Here is a 23,615-nt window from a genome sequence, read left to right as displayed (position 1 = left end):
GAGAGAAAATCACTTTCAGCATCTTTATTTCCCAATATGTAGAATATGTAACTTGTAGACTTTTTTCCTCTGCTATGTCTCTTTCCTCTCCTGCTATACACAGTATGCTTTCCTGAAGAACATTAATCGTAAACATTGAATATTATGACTCAAGATTCATCAAGTCATTACATCAGGTTATGTTTTTATAGTATTATTGTCTTTGTTTTCTTCGTATTAGGAGAATAACAATCTCGCCTATTATTTATTTCTATAAAAAAGCAGTGGACATAAGTCAAGTGTATGCATTTCTTAAAATAGTTCGGTATTGGTTGGACTATTGTTAGTTGGAGTGATGTTAATACAACTGTGGGCTAAAATCACAGAATTCTGTTAAACACAATGAAAATACTTGTTTGTTCTTAACTAGAATTTTATATGGCCTTAGTGGCACACATCCCAGGGCTTGCGATGGGGAAAAAGAAAATAAATAAATCTGGATTTAAAAGTTAACATGTATGAATGATTAAGTATTATGCTTATTTAGCTTACTGCAAACTCCAGCTAAGATTAAGAAATGTAAATTGTCTACTCATTTGTCCTTCAGATAAAATTTTAGGTGCTCAGGTCCTGAAACAAACAAAAACCCCATCAAAAAAACCCAGTCCGATAAAGTGTCCTTGATTATGTTAAAAACATAAGGCAATTTAATGGGTACTAATACTCTGTGTGCTATTTGGATTAAATACTTTCATTTTGCTTTCAGTAAATATGAATATTCATGCTATTTCAGAGAAGCTGTTGCTTTATTATTGAAAAAATTCTCTCCAAAGTTTCGACAGAGGAAAGAAAAACAATCTGTGGTATGTTCAGTTTTGGGGTGGCTAGGTGACAGTACTTTCTACCATGTGGTAACATATCAACTTTATAATGATTATAAAAGACTAAGCTATTATGAGAGTGTAAATATACATTCTACCAAAAAGTCTGCATTCTTCATGTATTCGAGAAGTTTACTCACATTACCCAGTTTACTCTTGATAGATAAAAATGTCAGCTGAAGTGTTCTGACTTATGCAGCTCGAACTGGTTGTATATACATAGAAATCAGCTGTTCTTGTAACATAAGCTGATAACCAGCTGGCAACTATTGCAATTCATTACCAGATTTGGCTAGATGGAAATCCTTTTTACATTAATCTAATATGCTGTCACCTGAAGACATATGAACTTTTGAAGCCTATTTAGACATGTTTAGGCAGGTTCTAGTTTTTTTGTAGCAGGTTGCTGGGAGGTTTCTACAATAGAGCAACAGGCTACATTTTTATTTTTATGAAATAGGAGACTGAGCAGATGCATTGAAGTGGATAACCTTGCATAGGGGTTTTGCACAAGGAAGGAAGAGTATTTTACTCTCTAGAGATGGAGTAGGTGCTTTGGCAGCAAAAAAAAAAAAAATTACATCCTTTTGCAGTTTGACTGATTTTTAGTAGTTAGTCCTGCTGCTACTCAAATTCATTATTTTTACTAAATATTTAATAGTAATAGCTTTATTGATAATTAACATATTATTATTGATAGAAAAAGGAATTATTGTGTCCTTGCATTTGCAAAGTGTAAGTGTAAAGGAGATAATATGTACTTACTTTGAAGAAACTGTAATTGAATCACTTATTGCACTTTGTAATTGTGTTTACTTAAAAATATTGTAATGTTCTAAAATTCGTATCTCTAAGGGACAACAACCTTTTTATAAAAAAAAGGGGCGTTCTGCTTTAGAAATGGGAATGCAAAATTGAAGGAATTATCCAGGTGTTGAAAAAATAATTAAGAATGGATGTTTGCAAGATGGTTGATGGTGAGAGGTAATTCTGTTTCATTACCAATGTAATTTCATAATAATAAACTTTTTTTTTTTAGAATCAACATGTGATTATTTTAATAACAGTATACTGATTACAACTAAAAAGCAGGAAATAATGCTTTTCTAAAGTTCATTTCCATTCTAAAGTCATATTTTGCCTATTCCTGGAGATAGGCGTCTTCTGTTTTCCGAAAGGAAGTAAAAGACACTCAGATTGTGAATTCTATATGTAGGGAGATAACTGGATTCTTCAGTAAATTGAAGCTGGACTAAAGGTGGAGAAAAATTGAACTAACAGATAAGGTGCTTTGGGAGTTAAAGCAAATCCTTTATTATTGCATTATAAAATATGTCTTTCTGAAGCTGAGTGGATAAAATGTAGTATAACCTTTAAGTAGCATCTTAATATATTCCCCTCAATTTGACAATAGCATGGCAATTAACAGATGGAGGGAAGGCATTTACTGAGATTAGCAATACAACTGTCATTGACTCATACTAACTTTCTAAAGGGAGCTGATATGTCAGGATGTATTTTTTTAATGGAAGCTGAAGTGTTGATACATTCACATGAGGAGTAATAGTCCTTTGGAAAGCCTTGCCCAAAAGTGTGGGTGCAAACATTTTAACATGGGTTTAAGGGAATAAAGGTCTGTTGAGGGTTATGAGCCTCATGAAGCTCAAGGAATCTAGTTTAAGTCTGGGAGCGTGTTTGGTGGGGATGCACATACATTGCTACCTCTGAAGGCATCAGTTTCAGTGTGTTCACAGTGAAACATAAATTGGAAAAGGAGCGTTTGGTTTGTTTTTTAGCTGAAAAGCTATTATTTTTTAAGGGAAGCTTTGCCTACTTTATTCCTCTACCTTTCTCATTCCAGACCTTTTTTCCGTAATTACTGGTGTTTCATCTATTCTGTGACTTGCTTGAGAATTTGTCAGGTTTTGTGGTTTTTTGGTAGAATTAAACTGAAGGGCCAGTTGGGTCTATTGTTTTAATGCTAAACAAAAGTTGTAATGACAAAGAGTGTATTTCCAAGTTTGTTTTGTCAGTTAAACACATATGCATGTAAGCGTTCTTCCCATAGTGTAGTTAGTTTTGTTAAAAATTAAATTAATTAATATTTCATTAATTCTGAAGGCCAGACACTCTGTTTCAAGAGGTAGTTTCAGAGACCTTTGACAAAAATCCCCAACTGTTTGAAATAAGCACCTGCAAACAGATGAAGGGAGAAGGAAAGTCCGAAGAGAGGTTACTGACTGAAACTGATGGAGTATAAATGGAGTTGAAGTTATGGGTAGCAGAGCGTGAGAAAAGGTGATTCTTTCTGGAGTGTTGAGGTGCTTTCAAGTTTGAGCCGTTTTTAAAGGGAGTATAACTGTGGCTTTGGGATCGCCTTGGATTAGGGGTAGAGTCTAGCATTAAATATGCCTATGTTTTCCAGATCCTTTGATTTGGTGGTATTGCAACAGAAAAGAGCTTCCTTCTACAAGGTTGTATCTCTGACATCCATGGCAATACTAAATATTCGTATGGTGTGCTTTGAAGTCTGTTGTGAAGTCATTTGTAACACAGGAAGAAATTGCATTTTGTATCATAGATTTCTTTACCATAATTTTTTCCCATGTAATTTATTTTTCTGTCCTCTGCCTGTTCTTCTGGGGCAAAACCAAGTACAGGTATGTGTTTTAAAAATAATGCCACCTACTTGTTTTCTCATGGCTGCAAAAAATACATGCGTCACAATTGCCACAAAAGTGGTTTGGGACAAAAGGCTTGCATACTGAGAAAATTCATACTGTCAATCTGCTTGCTGTACAGACATGTGACCTACTGATATTAAGACTGGCATTCTGATTCCATGCTAGTAGCTCCATTTTAATTAATATATGCTGCCTGGTTCTGACCTGCTTTGTTTAAAATGCCTGTTGGTTTTTAATGTGCATGACATTTAAGTGTTATGGATTAAAAAATTAAAATTTTCCAAAATAAAAAATACCTCATGCATTTTTAATAGGGTTTACAAAAGAGCCACTCTATATTTTCCCTCTAGCAAGATGGTACAGTATTGAATTAAGTGTCAGTACTTCTGTGGCCATATAAGATTTCATATTCTGGGCAAAGATATTAATTGTTTTTAGGAATGGACAGATGGATTTGCCTAAAACCTACTTGTTAGTTAATTGGATTTTTTGAAAAATGAGTAATTTTCAAATGAGTTTTCAGACTTTTAATTCTTTGATAGAAACATTTTTATATTGTAGAGGTGTCTTTTTTTTTTTTAAGAAGTATATATATATAGGTGGACACAAGAAAACATTATGTGATTTATACATTTTCTGTTGGAGTGTGAAAGTAGAACCTAGGTAGTATAGAAATTCAAATCATCTCTCATGCCAAACATGTCCAAGCTTGGATTGAAAATAAATAAAAATATCTCAAGAGTCAAGCTGTTACTGCTCTTCACTGCAGCATGAGGGAACTGAATTTACCACTCATTTATACAAATCTGCACTTTACTCCTAATAAAAAAATACAAATTGCTGCTACGGAAGTATGTATGAGTCAAGTTACCACTCTTACAGTCTCCTAAGCTTTTTCAGAAGTGCCACTTTTAAAACTTCAGCTTTTAGTGTTAAGGATCAAGAGGAAAATTAAGTCAGCAGAAGCGATTGCAAGCCATTTCATCCTTCAGTTAAAGGGAGAACTGAACATTGGAGCTGCGGCTAGGTAAACGTATCAAGAAAGCATTAGGCTGTGTAGCCAGTCTAATCTTGTGCTATGCTGTAGATGACGCACAAACCTGTGAACAAAGGTAGTATATATTTGGTAAATTCTCAGGGATGCTGGGAAGCTCAAATGTATATATTTGTATAGACTTCCATTTACAAGCGTCACTCTCTTAATCTACACTGATGACGGATTAATTCAGTGCATACATTAAAAGTTATTCAAAAGGGACTGAATTGAAAGAAACGTTTAAAAGGGCAGAATACAGGAGTTTAAATAATGAATGCTGCATATATGCACCTAATATTTACCCACAGGTTTTAGGACAAGTTTTATCCTTTGATATTAGATTTTCTACATTACAGTATGGTAGTGCAGAAGGAACCATTTCTGATATAGCATGAACAGGCTTCCTGATAGAGGACGAAAAAAGAAAGAAATAAAAAAGCCCAAATAATAATATATTCACGGCAATTCATTGAAAAGCAGCTACAAAAAAAGCCCAAATAATAAAATGTTCACTGAAAAATAGCTATACATACTTTGAGACTTTAATATGAAGTGAATGAGAGCTCAATAGGTTCTTAAAATTTATTTACTTACTTGAAGGCATTAAATAAATTTATTGCACTAATGGAGCAGAAAGTTTTTATCACTGCACAACGTAACATCTGTATTAAACTTTTTTGAAAAACTTTTTTTTTTTTTAATTTCTTTCTGGTACTAGTGAACCACTCTGTCAAATCCTTATTCAGTAGGAATAAGCTGATTGTGGGTATATTTTTTTTAATATATGGACTTTATGTTGGTCTATGACCATAGTTCATCAAAATTCCTTTTTACCAGTAGAAAAAAATCTGCTGGTGATATCTGCCATAGTCAGTCCCTTACAATAAGGAAAGCAATAAGTGTTTCTTGCTATAAGAAAGGTCCCTGTTCCACCTTTCCAGTACTGTACATTGTTATTTTGCTGTTCTGTTGTTCCTAATACATAACAAGACTACCCTTCTCTTCATGCCCACCCTTCAAACGTGTATGGAAAACAGTGTTTGTCTCCTGTACAAAGACTCTGTTTTGGCTACCTCTTTGGATGAGTGAGTAGTTTATTTCTCACTGATTAAGGGTTCAGACCAATAAAACATGCAAACTTCAGTTGCTTTTTTTTGCATGCTGTGGGCTATGACTGAGACCCCCTACCTTGTTTCACACAGCTGCCAACGTAGTAGTTTTGAAATACAGGGACAGACTGTTGTCGAAGCCCAGGTGCCACCTAATTGGGAATTACAGGGATGGTGAAAGAAGGATTATCTCTTCTCCTGGCTCCTAGAACATAGAGTGATGGCAGGACTGCACAGCAGCTGCTGTTGCAGGCTCTTGATCCTGAGGTCGTTTTTTTCCAAGGTCTGCGCTGATTTCTGGATTGATCTGCGTGAACTAATTACTTTCTTTGTAATCCTCAGTCACAGTTGATCTCTCACATTTACTAGGCTATGAAACTATTTCATATTTAAACCACTATGGTCAGGGTGGAAAACAGGAAGCTTTTTGTAGTCAGCAACTAGAAGGAGTGGGATGCTGGGATTTTATGAAGTAACCAATGCAAATTGTCTTAACATGTCATTAATTTGTGTAGGGTTTTGAATATGGATCTGTCAGTGTTTAATGTGTCTTGGTTTCCATAAACACAGTGTTAGCAAAATGCGTCATATAGGAACATGAATCTAAGGAGATGATGCCATGCTGCATTAAACAGAAGTGTAGAAAATGCAGGTTTTCTAGTAACCAATATTATTATCATCTGAATGATAATATGACATTCCTTGTGGTATGGCTTCACAGTAGTGCAATATTCCAGGGAGCTTTTGGGTAAGAGCTTTCATCAAGATAATTTACAGCCTCATTTTGATATTTATCTTCACCTCTTTAGCCTCTTCTTTACTTGGAAATATTGCCACATACTGGCCTGTAAATAGCATTTTCAGTTTAATTCACAGCCAGTCACTTCCTGGAGAAGAAATTAAGTCCAATGCCACGGTCTGGCAATTAAGTTTACACCATGTAGTCTAGGCATGATTTCACAATCATTAGTACTGTATGTCTGCACTACCGGATTGCTCACAGAAGAATTGTAATGTCGGGTACATGATTGCCATTCTGTCACATTATCTAGAATATATGCAACTAATACAGAGTTTATGCCAGTGTTACGTTTTTGTGCTGTTTTTATTCTGAGAGAATGGGCTATGTAACCACTAATGCAAAATTAACCTATCGACTTTCTATTAAACACATTTGAACACTTGAAGTGAATCTAGCACCTTGTATTGTCTGACCATAGCATTCTGATTCTGCTTCAAGAGCCCTGTGTCTAGAGGAATAACTGACTAATAACAGCAATTTTTCATCAGGGAGCTCTGGACCCTTTGGATATTCAGTCCTATCTTGTTCTCTATGGATGCTTTATACTGATTTTAAAGTTTCAGAGCTATTAAAGATTATGCTGGAATACTTTTGCATTATTTAAAAATCATTAATCAGACTTCAGTTGCAGTACTTTTAAGTGGGTGGTGACAGACAAGCAAGAGGTCAGCAAAGTCTTTGGATCCCAAGACTGACCATTCAACAGCCTGTCACTTGTGAATTTTACTGGCGCTACTACCAAGTTATCTAGATAATCTTTCTGGCTACTGTCACTGCTGATCAGCCAATATGTATTGAAATTACTTGTGCATACAGTTCAACATCTTCTAAGAGTGAAGAACAGTAGCCCTCTAAAGGTGTGATTGCCAACTTCTAGGGATTTCATTTGGGTCAACTCCCTGCAGAAAATACTCAGGGAAATTGAATCCTCATGGAGGGATTGAAAAAGAAAATATACCTTACTTTACAAGCAATCTTATTCCCTAAGAATTCCCTTTGATCCTGCTGGGGACTAGAGAGTTAGTTAACATCCCTCAATCCTGCATGGCTTTCCAGTCTCTTTCAGCAGTTGAGACTCGTGTGCAAGCCCCCATTTGCTAGCTGCTGGAATGATTTGCCTGCTGAAGATCAGAGATATGCTTACTGACAGCCACTGACACTCTTCTAGCACACAAAAAACTCCAAATATTTTATCTTTGCCTGTCTGCCTAACAAAATCCAAATTGGTGGTACTCTGAGTGACCCATCCCAAACAAAGAACTGATTTACAAATTATCTAATCTTGACATTTTGTAAATATTTACAGAGGTTTTTTTTTTTTGAAAGGGTGTTTTCACATCAGTTACATTGATTTCATGTGGTTCTGAGCTTCCTTAGATCTTTCCTGTCGCTGCTGGCATCTTTTATTCAGCCTCTTACCTTGTACCTCAGTAGAAACAAGAGATAACTTTCAGGTTTTCTGGTGGTGAAGAAAGGCCTTTCATGGTAAAACAATGCAGGGTTTTAGTACCTTATTGAGCCAGGTAGGCTTAGAAGCTAACGCTGAAAAAAAATGCCAGCTTCTTCCATTCATCTAAAACCTTCTTAGAGTGTTACTCATCTGCATGACTACACCATATAGAATTCCTGTCGGAGCAGTTGCTCTAGATGTGGATGCAGACGACAGCAGCCCAAGTTTCTTCCCATGGACAAGAGGAGGTTTTGCCTGGCTTTAGTTGAGACCAAAGGGGGAACTTCCTGAACAGTTTGGACCACAGTTTGAGGTTTCTCTAGGACCAGCTTTCTATAGACCCCAGCACAGATGTGTATCTGATTTGAACATAAAGGATTTGCAACTCCATGCTAATCATGTCAGCTACAAGCAAGCTCTGTGAAAATCTCTCTAAAACACTCCATCCATGTTGTTGAGCTGCTCTCCTTGCTGAGGGAGTTTTGACCATTGTATATCTACACACAAATCTATCACAGTCTGCCTTTGATGCTGTAGGGCTGTAAGTATCACTAAGACACTTAACCAAGTTGCAGTGTTTCCTATTTGAGTCCATAATCTTAATTTTTCAGATGCCAATGCTAGGCTAAAGTTGCACTTAATATTTACACTCTGTTCTGTTAGCTTCCTAGAATTGGATTATTTTCTGTGTACAGTAATGGAAATATTTCATAACCGTATCTACGTGACACCTTTTTCATGTGTAGTTTGTAAAAAAGTGAATTTGGCTGTGATCAAATTCGGTGAACATGTGAGTTCAGAAAAGCTTGAAAGCATTTCTGGAGCCAGCATGCTTACTGCTGGGCTCTGTTTTTTCAGCAGCAGTTCTCTACAGGTACAAGCATAAGAAGAAAAATGAATTCCTTATCATTCAAGGTGAATGCAAGACTATTGTGTCAGTCTTTATATGAGGTATCTTTAGAAGTGTGAACTCAGTGGTCTTCATGGTGTTTGAAGACTTACATGTTAGCCCTGGTGGAAATAAAACAGTTGTACTCCCTGTTTTTCCTTGCAGTGTTCATGAACTTGATTGTTTTTGTATCATAAGTTCTGCCCCAATAAGCTGTGCCAGAATGTGAAAGATGAAATAATTTAATTTATTCTCAGGAATACAATCATTTAGTCATCAAAGTAGGGTTCTGCCTAAAGAAGAAAGTTGTATTCTGGTAGTTACAGACTGTACACTGTATAAGCAATATGCAATAATATGGGCATATGTGCTTTCCCAGAGACTTTTTTTTCTCTACCTGTTTCAGTGAAATTTAATAGGAAGAAAGGGTATATTTGTTTTAAAGCTTTAGTGAGGTTGCTTTTTCAGCGAGCTTTCTACAGTAATAGGAACATGGTATAATTTGCAAAATTCGGTGAGAGATAAAATAGGGAAGTTGTCATTTTTAGGACCTGTGTTCCTTGGATTAATCAGTGGAATTCTCAGTAATTGTGTGGTGGCCTGTTAGTGAACAAAACTAACAATTTTCAAACATATCTTTTCCTGGATACTATATTTGGGAATTACACCTACATGTTTTCCTATTGATTCCTGAAATTACAATGACACAGTTGTGTGGGTAGATGCTTTATGCTGTTAGTTACTGATCCTGTTCAGATACTAGTGAGGAATTAATAGTGAGCTTGCACTGTGTATAGTTGTCTTTGGAGAAGGAAAGGGCATGTGAAGGTATATACAAAATACAGAACAGGTATAGAAGGAAGTCAGCCTTTCAATAGATCTTCATTGAGCCATTTTCCAGACATAGCGTGTACAGGGAAGTGTCAGTACAAAAGATCTGTGTTTAAATATTTCTTGTGACAGGCATACACATTTACTACCTATTTCCCAAAAAAGCATGTTTGTTCATTGTGATGTTTTTGTAAAACTGTATTTAACATAATCTTTGCACAGAAGTGACAACTCTGCAACTCCAGATTGCTGTTTTTGAGGGGTTTTCCATGCAAAAGTATCATTAAAAGACCAACCAACTTGATTATGTTATTTATAGGAATGTAAAGTCCTGGTACATTCAAGGCAAAGGAAGCCTCTGCTTTGATACAGCTGTTGGAAAAAAAACGCTTTGCTATTTTCTTTAGCAAGATGGTATTTACTCTGACTAGGTGTATTGAGGTAAAGGCTGTAGTTCTTTGTTTCCAGATAATTGTCTCAGTTTTAAAAGCATTTTTCTCCCCTACTGTGAAGAAAAGGGCCTCTCTGCCTCTAATGATCTGTGATCTTCCCAGCCTATGTGGTCTTTTTAGAGGTTGTGTCCCATCTCTTGTCTGTAGCTTTGCACCAATTCAGCCAGCCAGTAATAGATATTTTCATGAGGGTGGAAGGGAACAGGAGAGGTGAAAATGGAAATGACTGACAGTTCTTGTTGCTCTTTGGAAGTATGTAAGGTCTTCTGCAGGTCTCCAAATGCCTACAGAGTGTGTTGGCTCACTACCGGACCGGACAATGAATTTATTCTAGGCACTTTCCATAAAAACATGCGTAGGTGATCCTGTATCTGCTGGAGTAAGATTATATATCTCCAAACCGTCAGTTTCCAGTAGCACGTTGATTAGATTTCAGGAATCAATACAGAGCTTTGGGTAGGGAGCTTACGAATACATTGCAAAGGGAAGGCAAGACATCCTTAGTACGTTGCTGATTTTAATCTCCCTGAAAACCACAGGGAATTTGAAATTCTTAAGCTTATATGAAAATAAATGCAACTTTGAAAGGTAGAATGCAGCATATGTACAAACTAAATGTTAACATATCGATCAGGAAAAGAGGGGGTTAGTATGAAGGATGTTCTGTTTTGTAACAGTTGCACACTAAGACTTGAAAATGCATGTAATTCAGTCATAAGGTGCTATTTTTTCCTCTACAAAAAAAAATTATTTAGTATTGCAAGTGGAAATAAGCTTGGAAGAAGAATGAAGTTTGAAGGTCATATTTTCTGATGATATGAAAGTGTAATTAGGAATATATAGGTTGGTATTTAACTCCCTGTGTTCTGCTGAATCCCTTACCTGAATTATATCCACCTACTGCTGTAAGAATATAAAGAAGTCTTAATTGCCGTCTCTTACGTGCAGGGAGTTAAGGAACAGGTGTGCTGTTAAGTGACGCTGGTTAGCTTTAACGCATCTGCTTTTCTTACCACACTACAATTCATCTTCCTGACCAAGTAGCTTAAACTTGCTGATAAATTCTGTGAGACACAACTTATGACCCTCTTCCCATCTGTAAGTGCCTAAGAGAATGCATAGTTCTCCAGGGTCCAAGGAAATTTAAAGGAAGTCTGAATTGATGTAGCACAGGGGCTGATAGGTCCAGAGGGAAATGCAGGCTACTAAGAATCAGCTGGGGTCTGTTTAGGAATGCATCTGAATTTGGCAGTAAACTGATTAGTTTAATTTTTCACATACTTCGATTATATCTGAGATTTTAAGGATGTCTAGTAGGAATAAATAGGGGAAAGGCAAGAAAATGTGAAAATTCTCTTCTTTTAAACCTAATTGAGATGTGGCTCAAGTTGATATAAAAGGTTATATTAGAATATGGAGACTAGGATATGTGTTGCTTCAGCTAGTTACCATTAACAAACTTCACAGAATATACTGTAATTTTTACATGTGCTCAGTCATAGAACATTATCATTATCAGTAGACATTTAGATATACAAACCAGCCTGTCCCTCCATCTGTTTGCTTCAGAATACTTGGCGTTTATTTTGCAACGTCGTAAAGTAGTTACAGCTTTGAAGTTGAGAACTATTACAGCAATATCAATTTTTCATATTCAAGTTAACTTTGAAAACAGAAGTTTGATTTTATTTATAACTCCTAGGGCCTTGCTCTATGCTTATGCATGGGGTGGGGAGTTAAATGCGCAGAATGCAGCTGAGCAATAAATAAGGTCGCAAAACTCTGTCATTAGTAATAAAGCCTTTTGCAGTAGTAGATTTAAATAGAAGTAACTAGAGCATTGGATAAAAAAAAAAAAACAACCCCAAAACCAAATCCTTTGATTGTAATCAGGAATTTGCCTCTGCTTTCTGAAGTATATTAAGGAGACGTACTTTTTACATGGTTTCCACAGAAGCATTTTGCAGCAAGAATGTATTCATTTTTAAAACTAATTGTTAACTGAGGCAGTAGGAAATTGGAGACTCTTTTACATCTTGTGTAGTTGAATCTTCATCATTATATGCTGGTAATCATGTTCAGATGAAAATTTTCCTGTTTGCTGGTGGTTGTAAGCTAAGCGTATATAAAATGATTGTGCCTATTTTGTAGAATTAGCCATACATTCAGAGTGGCTCTTTTGGATACGATAGCATATTAATGTTGACCAGGAGCAGGAAGGTCTTTGTCTTAATTTTCCTTTACCTCTCTCCTCTTTCCTCCTCCCCCAAAGGAAATTTGGTTTTGAACAGCTGTTTTAGAGACTGGTGAAAGTGTCATGTTTTTTAAAATGATACCAGACAATAAATGAGAAGATAGATAAGGGGAGAAAACAACCCCAATCAGTTAAACTTACTAGAATTTCACAGATCTCCAGAGGCTGTACAGTGCAAATTAATACAACCCTGGGGTAAGAGAAGCGTTAGAATGAAATCAGATTCCAGTTAGATCTATAAAGGCAAAATGGCACTAAAATTTAATTTTAACCCTTAAAAATAACATTCAGTAGTGATATATGGCCAAATATGTTAAACTATATGTTTCAGAAAACTTACTACCATATTCCTTGCAGTGGATTCAGAGCGATGTAAAGATTTGTCTTGGGTGACACCTGCCATTCATGCAGACTTTTCCAGTAGTAAATGCAATGGTCTGTAATATTTAACATCAGATGAGAACACTGAACTTCACAGCAACTTTATTTAGCTGAAGATGCTGCACATCACCTCTTTAGCTCTGCTTGCTGAGCATATCATTCCAGTGCTGTCCCTGCCACTTTTCATGGGTATTGATCCAGACAGAAATCTCGTCTCCACATTTTCAAAGCTGCCCAAAGAATTAACATTTAGTATTTTCGAGATTTCTTTGTCTTCATAAGAATAACATCTTCAACTATGTTTCCCAACACTGGGAAGCTGTCACCCTCAAGGCTAAAACTCTTAAAAGTAGGAGCTAGGACTTTCACTGCAACAGCGACAAAGTTTGGGATGTAATTAGAAAAAGTATTAGAGCAACTGAGTGTGACAGTGGGAATAAATTCAGTTTAGTTTTTCGGTTACTCTGTTTAGTTTTCTTTTACATGAAGATGATAACAGCAACGAGAAAATGAGATGCCAGAAATGAGGGAAAGAATGGAGTGAAGGTGAGGAATGGGAGGAAATTTATCAGGAAGGAGGAAAAGAGAATAATATACTTGACAGAAGGAATAAAGAAGTTAGACATCCAGCAAATTACTGTTTTCTTATTTATGTTCTGGGAAACACATACTAGGTCAGAGTCAACATCTGAAAACTTGTATGTGTAGATAAAAGAACGCAGCTTAGCTGCAGTTTTCGTCAATAAGCTGAGACTCTAGCTGCACACAGTGACATGTAATTAAGTTAGTAAGCTGAAAGTTATTTTTTTAACCTATGTTTTAGTTATGGTTGAAAAATCATTGCTATTTGTATTTTTTTGTCTTTATCTGAGCAAAATTCCATAAAGTAGAGTAGGAATTTGCCTACTCTGAGGGCTTTAGCAATATTCTATCTATACAGTAATTTTTAATACTATTTTACTGAATAATTAAAGTACTAGATGGTAACCTAGTCCTGTGACACATTGTTTTAATTACATTTTGTGTTCACACAGAATAAAGCAAATAAGCAAATAATGGATATCTCAGCTAAAAATGGGGGGCCATCAGCCTGCTCAGACATAGCTTTTTCTTGTAGGGACCTAGTTATGATACGATGTTTATGTGGTATATATAGGAACTCCTGATCACATAACAGTGCTCATTTGGCACCTTCCTCAAGGGACTCATACTAGTGACAAATGTAATATTGTAAAAATAACATTTTTAACTACTGCCACGCTTCTGCACGTTTTTTTGAGACACTGCTCTCGCTGAAGTGATGTAGTAGATGTACCAGGTTTTTACACAGAGAAACAATTGTGTTTTAGCAGAGGATTAATTGCAGATAAACAACATATTTCAGAAAAGATTGTTATATCCTCTCTGCCATTGACACTCCCACCTCCGCCCCCAGATCAGAAACATAGCCTGGCATGGTGTGCATTCTTTTAGATCTCCACAGACATTTGCCTGCCACAATGCAACATAATTTTTGTCTTAATTGTCAGACTGTGATTATTAAATAATAAAATGGGAAGAGATATCTCAGCCTATTCATAAAGCGTAGTGATTTTTTTAGTGTAAAAAGAACCTGAATTAAAAGGGCCAAGCTTTTTTTTTCATTTGCATAGCCTGTCTTATAACTTACAGTAATTATTGTAGTTAGAGGAAAATACGAAAGACAGGCAAGCCTTTCAGTTTTGTGTGTGTGTGAGAAGTTGATGTTGCTTGCTGATCTGAAGTAGTACCAGAAGATGCCCATCTTGAATGAGACGTGGAGCTTGGAGAAGTGAGATCTGGTGGTTGCAGGTGTCACACACCCGTGTCTCTCTCTGGAGGCACTGCAAAACTGTTGTACTGAAATCCAGCAGACTCTTCTGCAAGAAACTGTGCAAGAGGTGACCGTGGCTATTCATTGTGACTGATAAACTTTAAGATATATGGTATCTTCTTTTTATTCTGAACCTCCTCTTTTCAGTTTCTCTTCCTTCCATTCAAACACCAAAATCCTTCTGGAATGGCAAATACCAAACAAACATCCAGGCTGAAATGGTAGATCCATTTGCTATTAGTGTGTCTTTCTTCTTTCCTCTACCCCCTTTCTTTTCTGAAGAAACCACTTGTTTGCTTTCTCTTTGTTTCTTAGCTGTTAGAAAGCCTTTAAAAATGCTTTTACTTCCCTGTCACAGCATTATGCTCTTTGGAGGGAGGATCAGCTGGAGTCATGGCAAAGAGAACTGCTGTCCTGGTAGTTTTATTTTGTATTCACCATACGATTCCCAGAATTGCATTGTTCCTTCCCAGAGGGGGAAGAATGGTCTCTCATGCAAATCACTGGTCCTTTTCTAGGCTTTTGTAGCCTTCCTGAAATTGTTGGAAGGGATCCTTCTTTCTGCGGAGCGGGGAGGAGGAATTGCACCAGACAGGCTGGCCCCAGTCATTTTGTCCCTTTCCTGTGTCTTACAGCTCCTTTTGAGGAGCAGGCACCAGGCAGTACCTAACCTGAGTTCCCAGGGCTTCTGCTGCTCTTGTGCATTTGGTGCGCCAAATTCAGCAGGCATTATTTGACTTAAATTGAGACTTGCATTGGTATGAGAGAACACAGAATCTGGCCCATGGCCTTGTCTGTATGTGAAAGTATCCTTGCACATTTAAGCTGAATTGATAAATAAGTGTTTTTCTACTGATTTAAGTGGTACACAAAGTTGGTACTAGTTAAAATTAGTGTGTGTACATTATTTCAGCTGATAATATTTTCTGAGTAGAGGTGTCCACAGATTCAGTTTTTACAGAGCCTTGTTAAGTGTTTATGGAAGTGCAGCTGTAATCCTCAGGAATGCCTCCAAGCCTTGAAAAGTCTAGCAACAACACAGAGAATGTGCAGCAATAGTTACGAATTTATTTTAAAAGAAGTGAAGTGGCAAAGCGAAGTAGAAAGATTAAGGCTAGAAGCAGTCTGAATAGATCCGCACTGTGATTGAAAGTATCAGGCATTAAATTACCTGTTTCTTGCAAGTGAGTTAAGCAGGACAGAAATTTTAATTTAACCCCTGTCTCCACAGACATCAGCATATGCATGCAGTGGATTATTACCACCATCTGTTTTATCCACATTACTTTCCATCAGTCGTGTATTTTCCTTTTTTGGTGTTTAAGCACTGCTTTGAAGCTGTTGTGTTAATTGTTAACTTAGGCTGAATCGGTGCATAAATGCCTATAGCAGTGTGAGTGTGCTAAGGTCATAACTGTTAGATCAATAAATGGAAGTATTAGCTCTGTGCTGGTGCAATACATTAATAGCTGTGCAAATTCCATCAAATACGCTACTGACTTTGTCGTCATGTAATGGTATTTACCAGATCTTAGATGTACTGCTGAGAGAGAGGAATGTAATCCTTCATTTTTATCTGACTTAAAAATAAGATAACAAAATCATTTTCGTATAATATTGTATTATTATTCTTCGCAGCAGGAGAATAGATGTACCTGTGGACTTGAATTCTTCACTGAAATAGAATATACATGTATGAGGGAGGGTGTAGTGAATGGAAGGAAAATTAACTGTTGCAACCATTATCTTTCACGTACCTTAAACTCACATTCTGATTTACTGGAATGAATACTGAAAAGAAAAAAAAAACGGTATGCTTATTCCTTCATTTTTTTTTCTTCCTTCACAGAACCTGAAGAAAGTGTTTGTAGAATTTAGTCATCAGGAGCTGTTTGAGTTCTATAACAAGGTCTGTAGATTTTACAATACTATAATTTCTTTGTAAACACCTTATGCTGCTCAGCAGGAAATGTTGCCTATATGAATTAAATCTAATGAAACTGGAAGGAAAATGGATCCAACTTTAAGGCTGTTGGATTTGTTTGATCACATAAAGCATTTTCAAGAAGAGTCAGATTTGGAATAGCAGGGCTTGGGTCATTGTAAGCATACCTGGTGGTTAGATCGAGAGGAGTAGCTGATGATTAACAATGAGGAGATGTCTGGAAAGAGCATCTTTGTGTTATGTCTTCAGTCGGAATGCCAGGCTCATAATCCAGTCAAAATGAACTCTATTATTTTTTTACCTTGTTATTATGCATTGGAAATTCACAGCAAAACATCTGTGCATGTAAAAAAAAGCAGTATTTAGACAACTGTTTCTTTAAAATTTGAATATTTAAACTGCAGCAATGAATTCTAATAGCTTCATGTAAAAACAAATATTCATGAGTACAGGATTTTTTGATTGCTATGTGAATAGATTTAGAATGCATAGTTGAAGATATTGGAATGTGGGTTTTCTTCTGTTTGCGTGTTTCGAAACAACATTTTATGTGAGTGGAGTTTTTTTTCTCTTTTTTTGTTCCTTTAAATAGCTGGAAACTATACAAGCACAGCTGGATTCCCTTACGTGATGTTTTTGAAGACTGATTTCTCCATCACACTCCTGCCACCTCATTATTTTGAATTGAAGATAGATTGCCAAGCTGTGTTTGCTGAAGGATTCAGTGGGTTGCTTCCTGTAAAATTATATGGCTTATCTCCTTTTTAGACCAGTAACGTTAGCCAAGAGTCTTTGTTAAGAGCCTGAAGATTCTAATGGACTTTCTCTTGTTTTCTGAGCAATTGTAATTAATGGCTTTACTTGCACAACAACAACAAAGAAGAATGCTACCCTGAAGTTTTTTCAGTTTTGGTTGGGTTTCTTCCACTGTTATGTGTGTAACTTGATTCTGGTAGAAATTTGCATACACTGAGGGACCAGGAATAAAATCGGTTTTTTAGACATAAAATGAATATAAATGTAGTAAGAAAATACACAGCTAATAAAACCTCTGTCCTTTCGAATTGTGTTTCACATGATTGATAATACTTACTGCAAATTTGTCAAAATAAATTCAGAATTTAAAAATGGTTTGGTTTAGTTTAGTTTGGGCTATTTTAACTTTGTTTCATTATCTTTGGATTTTGGTTTTTGGTTTTTTTTTTTCTTCTAAATAATCAACAGTGTCACTGATTTCAGTGTTTACTTTCAGCACTGAGAATAAATACAGCTTATTAGTACTGTATGCATACCAATGAAGCTAAGTAGTATGGTGTATACTGGGGGGAGAAATCTCAGAGTGTGTAACAAAGAACACTGAAACAGTCTGACAACCAGATTTCTGAAAGCTATTTGTTGATTGTTTGTAACGTTGTCCACCACCATTTTTACATTGAACAGGAAAAAGTAAAGTTCAGTGACTTAAAGGCCAAGTTAGTCATATCTTCACACATTAGTTCCAGATGGATGGAGGGTTATGAGCAGCATGAGAAGGTAGTAGTCATCTTAGTTTTTGTTTGTTGCCATTCACTGACAGGCAGCTTCATTGCTGCACCTTGATAATGGGCACGGTATACAACTCTACTCCTAGCTAATGGAAGGTGAGAGGGAATAAATATCTTTGTCATTAGCTTGTCTTTCTTCCTCATTAAGGGGTTCCCTGAACAAGGTTTTTTTATTCCAGAGGCCTAAAACAGGGATGGTTAAATACCAACCAGCCCATTTTCTTTTCAGATTTGTTTGCCTGGAACACAAGTATAGCCAAAAGGTATGTTTTGAATAGCTGGTGTTTAGGTCCTCTTCTGCCAGATATCTTGCTTTGTTGCTTTTGGAGGGTTGTTTTGGACTTTTTCTTTTGCTTTATTAGGACTTATGCTGTCACTTCCAGAATCCTGAAGGGGTTTGCACCAGTTATCTAAGCTGTGAGGTAACAGATGTAGAAGATAAAGTCATTAACTACCTACATGTGAGTAAAGGGCACTGAAGAGAAAAAACACATTTATCATAGTTCTTAACTGAAATGCCAGACAATACTGTACCACTCTGGTAAGGTAACACTGTTACCCTGTTGAAAAGGAGAAATGAGTCACTGTTGCGTGGCAGTGTCCTACCCTGTATACCTTGTGAGGCTGGCTGCCAAAATCAAGTCTTGTTTCAAGCCACTGGCAAATGTGCATTATTGTCTGCGGATATAACACTTGCACCCACAGACATCACGTCCTCAGCCAGGCTATTCAGCAGCAGCTTGCTGGCTCACTCATTTCAGGCTGTATAGGTTGGTGTGTGTCTGCAGGTGAGCACGTACCCACCATTCCCTCTGCCTGCTGGCATTAGCAGTGCTTTGTAGTTAGCACAGCTAGGAAAATCCCCTTCTTCACACTGAAGTCCTGGCTTCTGTGCTGGTCCTGTGGGACAATATATCTTGTGCTAGGACACTGCTTTCCCCAAGTTTCCAGGTCGTAAGTTCTGGAACTCAGGTGTGAAGTGAGTTGAAAACTCTCCTGTGTGGATGCAGGACATACTAAGGCAGTTGTCCGAGTCTGAGAGAGGGGGTTACGTTATCTTTGTGAATATAGGCAGTGATTGATGAATCCTGGAGGAGGAGCTGAAGGAGGAGTGCAAGAAGCATTGGACAAATTAGCAGGTACATCTGAACAAAAAGGAGAAAACAAAGTCAGAGCAGGAAGAAATTGGGTATGGGAAAAAGGAAGGAGAGGACAGAGTAATGGATATTCCCAAGGGTGGAGTTTTGGAGTTGGAAAACTATAAGGAAGAGGGGAGGAACCCTGGAAAAGACAGCAAAAATATATATGCAAAGAAAATATTAGGCAAAGGGGTAGAAAAACCTTATATAGTACAGGAATGGGAAGAAAATTGGGGAAACAAAGTAAACCAGAGTTAACTCTGAAAACTGTGGCCAGTTGTGTAACTGTATCTAGTATTTTGAATTAATCCATAAGTGTCAGCCTTGGTGCAAAATTGGCCAAAATCAAATAGAAGTGTGGGTTACAAAAAAAAAGAGGATTTTAAATCTAGCTTTAGTAGGAAATATTTTAAAAGTGATAAAATATATGTTAAAGGGAAAAAATAGAAAAAAACCAAAGCCTAAGACTGTAAAGATTATGTAAAATTTATCAAGTGTTCATCCTTGTTTGCAGATGAATGGAGAGATTTATGATTTCTTTAGCAGTGGTTGCCTTTTACTTTTTGCTAAATGTACTGAATTTCTTACTGTCAGAAGCCATAATAAAAGCCGTAATATACCTCATGGTAAGAGATACAGTTGTTATCTTTTGTCAAGGAGCACTCATAAATACTTAGTTCAGGAAGACATTTCTGTATGTAACGTGGCGCTTTGGGGTTGTACATTATTAGGTAGTCATGGCATTTTAGAGAACAACATTGTCACTTATTTAAGTGCTCCTGTATAAGGAGAGAAAATTGTCTAACTGTGAAAGAATAGAACTGCTTAGGGTTTTTTTTGTTAGGTCTTGCAGAAACGAAGGATTTTATTCTGGTTGCTGCTCTCTGGCCTGAGTGGACCTGGAGAGGGGAAGATTAGTATTCCCCTCAGAGCAGCTGCCCCTGCTTAGTTTGGGTAAAGTCCTGGTGTCCCAGCAGTGTCAGGGAATGAGAGAAAAATATGCACCAGTAAGGACTCGAGAATGCCAGAGGAGAGTGGGAGATCTGCTTACAGCAGGGACTAGACTCAATGCTATACCTCAGAGGTGACAGAAAGAAAAAACACTTTCCTGGGAGGAAGAAGGTAGGTAGCCTATCCAGAGCTTGAATATACCAGGTTGGTGTGGGAGCATAGGCAGGGCTGTGCATGCTGAAGGTCTTCAAGCTTTTGTTTTGCATTCTGGTAAAACATAACTTTGAAGAGTGAGTCATGTGGGTATTTTTGAGTTTTTACTGCAGGAAAGGAAAGGGATATGTCCCAGGCTCTCTTCAGTTCAGGATCCTAGCAGAGCATTGCTTTGTAATATATCTTGGGCATGATCCAAAACTGAAATTACCAAGGCTTCTATTAGTGTTGAAGGAAGATATTTGCAGAGATTTATTGAGCTCTAAAACTGGAAATTTGAATGAGTAAGAATTATTAAATCCACTTTCAGATCTTTCAGTGCATTTTAAAAACATTTGATTCATCTTTGCTCAGATTAAAGACAGTATTTTCTGTGACTGTACTTCTCAAAGCTATAATATAAAAAACTGCCTCAAATGGACCATTGGCAATCTTTCAGTTTGGGTGTAAACAAGCGTCAGTATTGTTTTGACATGAAGACTTGGATATCTGGGCCTAAAATCAAAACCAGTATGAGAACTACTTTTGAAATACCAACTTATTGGTAAAGAGCAACCGTCTTACATCATTTAGCAAAAGCAACGCTAATAGCACATTAATGCTGCACAAGCTTGTTGTACAAATGCATTAAATTATCTTTACCCAGTTCAGCCTTTGTTTCTCAACAAAATATGGGATGTCTGTCAGTTTCTGCATTCTATTTTTATTGAAATAAAATACGTAGGTAAATAGACAAATATAACCTTACTATCTCAAATTTTGACTACTTGCTGAACCTGCTATGGCTCTCCAGAGGAGGCTTTCAAATTCCCCTTTAATTCCCAGGTTTATTGATGCATCAATTTTGAATTATGACTTGCAGTTTCATTTCTGACAGTCTGTGATTTTAAAGACTCTGAAGTCTTTCAAAGCATAGAGAATTTACTGAAATGCAAAGTCTTACATTGGTCAAAGGAAGAAGAGTGTTTATTGTGATAGAATTGTATAAGCTCCCCATCACACTTGTTCCATCTCATATTCTCTGATTTCCAACAGCGTCAGTAACATTTAATTGTCTGGCTGTATTGACATATCGTATCTTCAAAGATTATGAATTCACTCACATTATGGTAAAGAAAGGACACCACCTTAATAATGCCTATTGCTCAGTGAATAAGTATTACATAATTTTGTGACCCTTGTGTAGCTTATTTGACTAATGAAAATGAACAGCATTTTGAGCCAGTGTGAGAAAGTTCCTTTTCTATGGATCAGCCAAAGTGGCTTTCTGAGTAACTGATTTCATCTAGGTAGATGAACTACCGTGCTGCTGTGTGATGTTGATGGTGTCTCATAAAGATAAGCTAATAAGATGCTTTTATCTGCAACTCTTGTATAAAGTGATTTCTAATTTCCATAGTAATGAAGGCCTTGGCCTTTGTAATTGTGTTGATCAGACCAAATTATGTGCTGTAATTTTAACTGAAATAAAGTGTTTAGATGATCCCTTCATTCCTTCATTATTTTGTTTCTCAAGAGAAAATAGTGGTCTGTACAAATCAGATGCTGTCCAGCTGTGTTGAGCTATGTATCCAGGAAGCACTTGTCTCTCTCACTGACAAGATTAGTTCCTTCTCCCTGAGGCCAAAATATCATCCATAGTTTTCCAAAGATTTGTCTATTTACTGAAATCATAGGAAGGCAGTATGGAGCTCTGCACATGTTGGAAGCATGTATTGACCAGCCGTTCATATACGATGATTGCCTTGTTAGAGCAAATTCCTCTTCCAGTGGGACACTTCTTAAGTTCTTGTCATCACTGTTACCTTAACTGTCCCTCTATGGTAATATATAGCATATATTCAAGGAAATCTGTTTGAATGTAGTATCTGTCTCTGAGGTGGCTGTACAGATTCACGTGCACAGGCAGCTGGCCGCTTCTGCAGAGTGCTAGTTTGAGAGTGGACATGCTGGAGGACCAGATCGTCTTTTTTGGAATTCACCCTGTGGTATTCAGGACAAGTGAAGGAAGGAGAAGCAGCGCTCCCTGGTCAGTGCTAAAAAACTTGCATCTGCGCTCTGTTGGAAGGTTTGTCCCATGAGGGTTAATATGAAGAGCTCTGCATACAGGTGAGCTGACTGTTTCTTCCTATTCCAATCCACAGGTTCGATAGCAGGGCCACTTAACTAAACTGCATTTCATGAGCAGTATGAGAATGCTGTACTTTTTCCATCACCCACTTGTTTGTTTTCTGCCTCCAGACTGTTAAGAAAATGCAGCTTCGTTTAAAAAAAAAAGGAAAAAAAAAAGCAGTTTAAGTTAGGAAATTGTATGATTAATGCATACAGTAAACATTTTGAAGGTTTGCTTTCTTGGATTTGTTTCTACTTTTGAAGTGTTTGCCATAGCCAATATCCTTCTAGGCAGCAGAGAAGGAATCTGAGCAAAGCCCAGGGCAGTGAGGAAAGGACCATGTCTTCTGTTGGACCCACAGCTCCCTGTTGAGCACTGGGGTGCAGCTTAGCCTATGAGCCTTGGTTTGCACCTCAGACTGCCAGTTAGATGAGCTCTGCCTCTTTCCTGGACAACAGTGAGTCAGGAAAAGATGAGAGAAGCTGGCTGCGTTGGGCAAAACTTTGCATGGACTGAATGTTGTTAGCTTGGCTTTTCACTCTGGAAGGGATGCGAATATTTTGATGACAAGCAGCGCTTTTGCCCAGGTCTCTTCCATGTGGGGAATGAGATCAGAATAGTAGTGCTTTGCATCCCAGATGAATCCCTGATGTCTCAGTCAGGAGCTGTGCCTTGTGGTGGTGGGTCTCTGCCATCTTCTAATTCCTAACATATACCTGCCAGTTCCAGCTCATATGCAGTCTGGAGATCGGTGCCACAGGCCTCGCGAACAAAAAAGTACCACCTTCTTCCCCTGCTTCATCTCTGCTCCCAAGGGGGCCTCTTCTATCTCAGGCCAGCATTTGAGCATGGTACCAGGTAGGGTAAAGCTTCCATGGAGGTTGTTCTACTATCCCAAGTTTGAAACTCACTTTGAGAGAGAACCAGAAAAGATCTATATGGGAAAGGAAATAAGACTAGCCTTTTGAGACAGAGGAGTTGTTAACCATTTGGCCATTTCTGGAGCAAACAGTCCAACCTATGAGTGGTCCAGTTTCTGCTTTGCAGCCAATCCCTTACATGAATAAAATCATCCCTGTTTCCCCACATCATTCTTATGGATTGCAGCAA

The 23,615-nt window shown here is 37.3% G+C and overlaps 1 protein-coding gene across 3 annotated transcripts in view; it reads left to right on the top strand.

The window, feature by feature from the left end:
• COMMD10 (COMM domain containing 10) overlaps positions 1-19,852 on the top strand; it is a 110,887-nt gene extending 91,035 nt beyond the window's left edge. For all 3 annotated transcript variants that reach the window (XM_064437752.1, XM_064437750.1, XM_064437751.1), the window contains 2 exons: positions 16,450-16,509; positions 17,138-19,852. In XM_064437752.1, the coding sequence (XP_064293822.1) occupies positions 16,450-16,509; positions 17,138-17,176 (99 nt within the window). In that variant the 3' untranslated portion in view covers positions 17,177-19,852. The remainder of the gene's footprint in view (positions 1-16,449; positions 16,510-17,137) is intronic.
• Positions 19,853-23,615: the final 3,763 nt, after the last annotated feature.

This window comes from Phalacrocorax carbo, chromosome Z, assembly GCF_963921805.1.
Source record: "Phalacrocorax carbo chromosome Z, bPhaCar2.1, whole genome shotgun sequence".
NCBI classification, from domain to species: domain Eukaryota; kingdom Metazoa; phylum Chordata; class Aves; order Suliformes; family Phalacrocoracidae; genus Phalacrocorax; species Phalacrocorax carbo.
This window is presented reverse-complemented; position numbering and strand designations above follow the sequence as displayed.